The following is an 8,041-nucleotide window of genomic DNA, read 5'->3' on the forward strand; positions in this document are numbered from 1 at the left end:
CAAGGCAGTGATGGAACTCCAATTAGCTACAGGTATCAAGGACAAAAAAAAGTCCTTTTTTAGACATGTGGGAAGCCAAAGGAAAAGCAAGGGCAACATTGGCCCTCTGCTAAACCAGATGGGACAACTGATAATTCATGCCCAGGAAAAAGCCAACTTACTAAATGGGTACTTTGCATTGTTTTTTCACCAGTCCCAAGGGACGTGCCTCCCCATTACGGGATGGGAACACCTAAGTGAGGGTGATGCCTTACCCTCCATCAATGCTGACCTTATGAAGGAATACCTTGAGAGGCTAGACACCTTCAAGTCAGCTGGCCCTGACAGTTTACACCCCAGGGTACTCAAGGAGCTGGCAAGCATCATAGCTCAGCCCCTGGCACGGATCTTTAAGAGCTCCCGGTGCTCTGGTAAAGTGCCTGAAGATTGGAAGAAGGCTAATGTGGTGCCTATCTTTAAGAAAGGGAGGAAAGTGGATCTGGCAAACTACAGGCCCATCAGCCTGACCTCTATCCCAAGGAAAGTCTTAGAAAAGTGATCAAAGAGGCCATTCTTAACAGGCTGGCCAATGGCAACATCCTGAGGGATAGCCAGCACAGGTTTGTTGCACGTAGGTCTTATCTCCTTTTACAACCAGATGACCTATCACCTGGACAAGGGAGAAGAGATTTATGTTGTATATCATAACTTAAAAAAGCCTTTGATCCGGTATCCCATGATCACCTCTTGGCAAGACTGGTCAACTGCAGCCTCAGCTTCACCACGATCTGCTGGGGAATTGGCTCCGTGATCGGACCCAGAGGGTGGTGGTTGACGGAAGTCAATAGTCATGGTGCCCTGTGACCAGTGGGGTCCCCCAAGGCTCTGTCCTTGGGACAACACTATTCAACATCTTCATGAATGATGTGGACATTGGTGTCAGAAGCAGACTGGCCAAGTTCACTAATGAAACCAAATTTGGGGTAAAACATCCACACTTGAGGACAGGAGGGCAACCCAGGCTGACTTTGTCAGGCTCAGAAAATGGGCAGACAAGAACCTGATGGTGTTTAACATTGAAAAATGCAAGGTTCTCCACCTGAGGAAGAAAAACCTGCAGCATACTTATAGGCTCGGCAGTGCTACACTGGCTAGCATTATGGACAAAAAGGACTTGGGGTTCATGGCTGACCACAAGCTGAACATGAGCCTTCGATGTGATGCTGCGGCTAGTAAAGTGAGCAAAATGCTAGCTTGCATCCGGAGATGCTTCTCAAACAAATCCCAGGATATCATTCTCCCATTGTACTCAGCCTTGGTGAAGATGCAGCTGCAGTACTGTGTCCAGCTTTGCGCTCCACAATTTAAAAACGATACGGAAAAGCTCAAAAGAGTCCAGAGGAGACCCACGCGCATGATCAGAGGTCAGGAAACTAGACCGTATGATGAGAGGCTGAGAGCTATGGACTCTTCAGCCTGGAAAAGCACAGGCTCAGGGGTGATCTGGTGGCCACCTGTAAGTTAACTGGGGTGCTCACCAAGATCTGGGGGAAGAGCGCCCCAAGGGGTACAAGGTCAAATGGTCACAAACTCCTCCATGACCATTTCAGGCTGAACATAAGGAAGAACTTCTTTACTGTCCAATCCCCCAAGGCCTGGAATAGACTGGCGCCAGAGGTGGTTCAAGCACCTACTTTGAATGCCTTCAAGAGATATTTGGATATTTATCTTGCTGGGATCCTATGATCCTTACTGACTTCCTGCCCCTGGGGCAGGGGGCTAGACTCGATGATCTTCCAAGGTCTCTTCCAGCCCTGATGTCTATGAAATCTATGAAATCTAAATATGAGTCAACAGTGTGCTCTTGCTGCAAAGGTGAAAACTATAGTACATTGTATTAACAAGAGTGTCACTTGCAAATTAAGGGAAGTGATTCTTTCACTATATACTGCAATGGTGAGGCCTCACATGGAGTTCTGTTTTGGTTCTAGAAAAGTCTTTAAGTAACTTAAAGGAGATTACAGTGAGGATGGAGATGGGTTTTTTTCTGTGAGTGTAGGGAACAGGACTAGGAGCAATACCTTCAAACTTTAGCAAAGGAAATTTAGCTTGGAGATTAGAAGCAACATTCTGACTATGAGGGTGGCCAGACATTAGAACAGGCTACCTAGAAAAGTGGTGGAATCTGCATCCCTGGAAATTTTCAAGAACATGTTGGACAGACACTTGGCTCAAATGCTTTAATCAGGGATGATCCTGCCTTGAGCAAGGGGCTGGATTAGATAGCCTTGTGAGATCCCTTCCAGCCCTACTTTCCTATAAACTTATAAATAAAAAGTTATACATAAAACTTGCTATTTGAATGTGTCCCAGGGGCCGGGGTAACAAGGAACGCTCACCTGCAGCCCAGGACAGGAGAGACGCGGAGCCAGAGGGAAAACCAGCGCGGCTCATTAGCTGCCTCTTTGTACAGCTGTGGCCGGCAGCTGACGTCGGCGTCAGATGCCGGCCAGCGGATTTAAAAATGGTGGCCGCTGCTCCAGGGTGGGGCGGATAGCCTGGAGGCCAGACTGCCGTCAGGTCCAGCTACGGCGCAAGCTCCGCGGACAAGGCGATGGAGAGCCAGCATGCCAGAAGGAGCAGTGGGCTGAGGAGAAAGGCACGACAACCAGGACACAAGTGGGTCGACCCAGGAGTGACGGATTGGGTGAGCAAGGAATGACGGGGCAGCCCCGGAAGAATCAGAGGACTCTGAAGTAAGTGCCGAGACGGTGGGCACGGGCTACACCGAAGAGGGGGTGAAGGACCGGGGACCACCTGGCTGGAGGGTGATCAGGGCAGGATCGCCGCCAGGATCGTCGGACTTCGATTGAGGGGCTTGAGCAGGGCAACTAGCGAACGACAGAGGGTAACCCCTCCCCTCCTGGCTTGTAGGGATCCACGGTCAGGGATCTGAAGGAGGGTCAGCTAGGTAGCCAGGACGCTAGAGTCCCCGAGTGGGGCACGAAGCCCAGAGGTGCACAGGGTGGAGGGCTTGTGGTGAGGTGCCTATGGAGGTTACGGCTGAGGCTCCCGTATAGGCTTGTGTGGAGATGCACAACCTCAGGGTAGCTGTACCCTACTGGTATTTGGGGCCCAAGGATGGGAACTGCGTTTGAAGCCGGCAGGAACAACGCTGGGTGAGCACGAGGAGGCAGAGCACCACAGGTGGCATGAGGCCGGGGTGTAGGGGTGGCGGAGCCCCATGAGCAACCGGCGGACCAGGCCTGGGCCACCGAGGGACCCGTGAACTAACCCCGCCCACTGGGGAACACCAAGCTGTGGCAGGCAAGAGCGGGGTTGGCAGTGCGGGAGGACGAACTACCCCGGTGACGAACAGGTCCGGAAAGGGTGGAGCCAACTACCAGGAGAGCAGGACTCCTAGGAGCGGCTGGAGAAGGCCCGTCTGGGACAGAATGCATAATCCAAATGTTTGAATGTATTTTCAAGAGAATTGCTTGTTTAAAGCTCTGAAAGTAGGGCCCTCACTGTATTAATCAGGGATCCCGGTTTTTGCTGAAAAAAAAAATATCCCCAATTTTTTAATTAAAAAAAACCCCCAAATCCATATTTTTCTGAGATTAAAATGAAACACCACTAGTATATAGATATATATGTATATATAGTGGTATTTCATTTTAATCACAGAAATATGCGAATTTTGGGTTACTTTTTTAATGCAAAAATTGGAGATTTTTCTTTAAAATCAGAGAAAACCAGGATCCCCAATTATTACTGTTGAGAGGACTGGCTATGCCAGCCCTAGTTAGAGTGACTATGTGCAATGAAATGCCAAGAGTTTTTTTCAGGACTCTTACGTTGGATTAGGGGAGGGGTAAGGGATGTTATAGCTACACAATATGTATTTAAGCTGTATTGTACACTTACTGAATAAAGTTAAAATGCAAGCAGACACATGATCAGGAAGTCATTAAGTGCTTTCATGGCATTGCAAAGCTGTTCACTTTCAGGTGAGCATTATGTCCTAAAACATACTACCTTCTAATACATTACAAAACAATGATTTGCAACTGTGGCAAATGAACATGTGAAAAGGGCCAAAGATTCAGTTTATCAGTTAGTACTAATGGTTGTCATAATGGATTAATGAAGGTGTTGAGTTTGTTTTGTTTTTATTATAAGGTTTCTTATTTAGCAGATTTCTTGATGTATTGTGTCTGAAGTACCTACTACAACAATATTGTCCAAAGAAGAATAGTATTCTGGAGATATTTAATAGATTTTTATCTTATTTTAAAGCAATTTTAAAGCAGGAGCCAGTATCTTGTAACAGCCAGATTGTTAAAAATTGCTCAGATTCCCAGCACCATGCAGAGAACATGGTTTAAGGAATTCTGCCTAATACGGACACAAACAGATAAACAAAATGTATACAAGGACAAAGTATAATTTAAAAACATGCTGACTTGCCACTTGCCACTAAAGTGGCTGCTCTGCTAAATGCATCTATTTTTATTATATTCTGGCAGTACATACAATCATGCAACTTTAGAAATTAAGTAGCAGTAGAAAATGTTGTAAAACTTTACTACAGAAGATCTTCCAAGGTCCCTTCCAGCCCTAATGTGTATGGAATCTATAAAATACTTTACTGTTACATTATCATCCAAAATTCTGGAATAGAAGACAAAAAGCAAGAAGTGCAAATGTACTTACTGATCCCCATGGTCCCACTTGCCAAGAGGCACATTCAGGGAGTTCACATGGTCTAACAGATTCTGGTCTAGAGTTTGCATTACAGAAACTGTCCTGCAGTTTTTCATCATTTATTTGGCACCACACCTGTCGATGCCTCATTCCCTTCCCACATGTTACAGGACACTGCAGAGTTATAAAATTACATTTGTCAGATGATAAAAAGCATGACTAATTAATGGTTTCACTTTTTTAATAAGAATCAAGCAACCTTTCTATCTGGAAAGCTGTGCAAAATTATATGACCAGAATACATTACAGTTAGTGCACACGAAAAAAAAATAGAAAAAACAAAAACTATAAACATTTTAAAAGCACTTCTTACTTTTACAATCTTTTTAAAAGTATAGCAATATCAAGAATTCTTAAATTTTGCATGATTGGAATTACCTCACTCCAGTCATTAGTAGCCCAATTTGGGCATAAGAACTCATTACAGCTCTGTGTTACAATTCTTGGAAGCTCATGGCATTCTCTATCAGCAAGATGACGACCAAAGTTGTTCATACAAAAAGCATCTCTGGTTCTGACACCTCTCTCACAGCTCTTGGAACACTGGGATATAGAAAAAACATAATAAATGTTCTGTTATGAAGACCAGTTCATTATACATTAAAGACCTTAAAGATGAGGAAGATTAAAAACCTGAACTTCGGTGCAACTCCACAGACTTCAAGTACATTAGACATAAATTCAGCACCCATTTTTTTTAATATCAATCATAAATTAATATTAAGGCTGCCATTTTATAACTTCATCTCCCATAACATACATACTCATATGCTAAGCTATTTAGGTTGCAAAGTCAAGCACCTAAAAGTTAAGAAATAACTGATTTGTGGGTGCCTGTGCAAACTTTGCACCCTTCTTGTGCACTGAGTGAGGCAGGGAATCCCATAGGCAAAACAATACATGATGTTACGAATTAAACACTATTCTAATATATATACCAAAAGAGGTAGAATTATGGTTTCACAGGTACTCTAATTCTGGCATTTCCCCGTGTTCAAGTACATGGCTTTGCACCTAAGACTGTAAATGGACATCTTATTTGAGGTGGCCCTGTATGTCCTGGTTTTTAACTGAGCTCAAAACACAAACTGCATGGCTATTTACACACGTAGCCCTTCCAAGCTGCATTTTTGCCCCTTTCCCAGTAGGCAGCGAGCAAGAGCACACAGCCTGACAGGCTTGAACCTAGAATCATACCTCTGTAGGATTCCTGGACATAAGGCTTTCTCCCAGGAAAAATGCCATGTCTGTTTGTACCTTACATAATTTTATCGTAGCACAGTTTCTTGGTAGGTAATTTCTCACATATTTTTAAAATTTAAAAATAAACACACACAACTGTAGTAACACCGTTGCTATTACTAGCAAACAGTAAATATGCCACATTTTTTGCCTCTCAGTTGGTAAGCAACAAACATCAAGGTTACCAGGGTGGAATGGCCAATCAGCCATGGGAGGCATATACTGCGCCATATTTAAAAACACTGTTTTCATCTCCCTGCCAATCAGGAACAACAAGTGAACTTGGGGTGGGGGTGGGGGGAGGGGTGCGGAGCATGTGGGAAAAACTGCAGAAACAAAGGAGCCACTGTGCAGTTCATTTTTGCCACAGTTTCAGTAGGTCCCTAGTTTTTAGGCATCACCAGCAGGGTTTGACCCCTCAACACTGATACAGCATTCAACTGTTACTACTTGAGCTAGTGGACTAACTATATTAGTTGATAGTAGGGCAAGGGTGTTATCCCTAGAAAGGAGTAAATTACTGACTCAAGTGATAGATCTAAACAGTGCTGAGAGAGACCTGGCCTGAACCAACTTCCTTTCTCCCTCCTCCTCTTTAGAAGGTAAGGAAAAATTATTTAGTGCAAGTCCTCAGGAGGCTGGGCTGCTGTCATCATGTGCTGGGTAGGAAAGGAGATCAAACTGACTTCTCCCACCTGTCTCATGGGTTGAGGGAGCTCTTGCCTCAAACGGTGCCCTAAAGAACAGGATGGAAAGGTGAAGTTACACCATACACTTAGACCATACTAAGGACACTTACAAAAATGAGCATTCACAAGTTAAAGCTCGTTCACTTGTGCTAAGTACCCTCTGAGCAGCTCTAAGTTAAGCCATCTCAGGCAAGGGTTAACTCTGGGCCATATTGCCTAACTCGTGTTAGGGTAATTTCAGTCTGTTCCATGGAGATAAAATGAGCAATCTGCAGTCCTCTAGCATCCCAGAATGCACTACTCCCAGTTCCCCCTCCCTCCTCCAGTGCAGGAAGACAACCCAGATTTTCTGGCTCCTAGACACACCCCTGCTCATCAGCGCTCTAGTGGCAAGTCAGAGCTGTCCAGGCAAGAAAAGGTATTAACCTTTAACGTGCAACTGATCACAGCACATTCTAACTTTAACACCACTTACTATTCCACAAATTTAGTATGGTCTAAGTATAACATGTAATTTCACTAAGACTGATGCTGTGTCAAGTTGATTGGGGTAAGGGCTAGAAGTTCCCAGTGAAGTGTATACTATTGCTAATTTGTAACAGCTTGACTGTTCAATAATTCTGGCATGCTGCCAAAAATTTTCCAGAGAAATGAAAGCAAAAACAAGAAAACAGTAGATTTAAAATAGTGTATGTCTGATAAATCTAACCATAATATAACAGCGCAAAGAAAAGATGTTTCTTTATACGAAAGGTTTTTCTTTAACTAAATTTCAAAGGATCAGCTGCACACAATTGAAGTGTTAGAGCTTCTAAAAAAACAGTAAATAAAACTTTATGTCAAAAAGTGTTGGAAAACATAAATGTGAAGTTCACTACCAACCACTTTGATCCTCCAAACACATTTTTCTTTCAGATATATAAAGGGAGGCACACCTAGGCCAAGGGTCAGTGAGGATCTAGTCAGGGAACTTCTGGAGAGACTGGATGTATTTAAATTATCTGGTCCAGACGATCTCCACCTCAGAGTGCTGAGGGAATTCGCTGAGGTCATTGCGGGACCCCTGGCACGGCGTTACGAGCGCTCATGGTGCTCTGGTGTGGTGCCAGAGGACTGGAAGAGGGCCAATGTGGTTCCCATCTTCAAAAAAGGGAGGAAGGAAGACCCAGGAAACTATAGGCTAGTTAGTCTTACCTCGATCCTGGGTAAGCTTTTTGAGAGGATTATTCTGGCACATGTCCACAAGGGGCCAGCAGGGGAGATTATGCTTACAGGCAACCAACATGGGTTCATTAGAGGCAGGTCCTGTCAGACCAACCTGGTGGCCTTCTACAACCAGGTCACCAAATCCTTAGATGCAGGGG

At 44.4% G+C, this 8,041-nt stretch overlaps 1 protein-coding gene across 1 annotated transcript in view; it reads right to left on the minus strand.

Annotated features, from left to right (window-relative positions):
- ADAMTS20 (ADAM metallopeptidase with thrombospondin type 1 motif 20) overlaps nucleotides 1-8,041 on the minus strand; it is a 257,040-nt gene that overhangs the window by 161,512 nt on the left and 87,487 nt on the right. Inside the window, exons 21-22 of the mRNA XM_019515771.1 lie at nucleotides 5,125-5,289; nucleotides 4,696-4,860 (exon numbers count right to left, since the gene is read on the minus strand). Of these exons, the coding sequence (XP_019371316.1) occupies nucleotides 4,696-4,860; nucleotides 5,125-5,289 (330 nt within the window). The remainder of the gene's footprint in view (nucleotides 1-4,695; nucleotides 4,861-5,124; nucleotides 5,290-8,041) is intronic.

Source organism: Gavialis gangeticus, unplaced genomic scaffold (assembly GCF_001723915.1).
Source record: "Gavialis gangeticus isolate Ggan-Ray unplaced genomic scaffold, GavGan_comp1, whole genome shotgun sequence".
NCBI lineage: Eukaryota > Metazoa > Chordata > Crocodylia > Gavialidae > Gavialis > Gavialis gangeticus.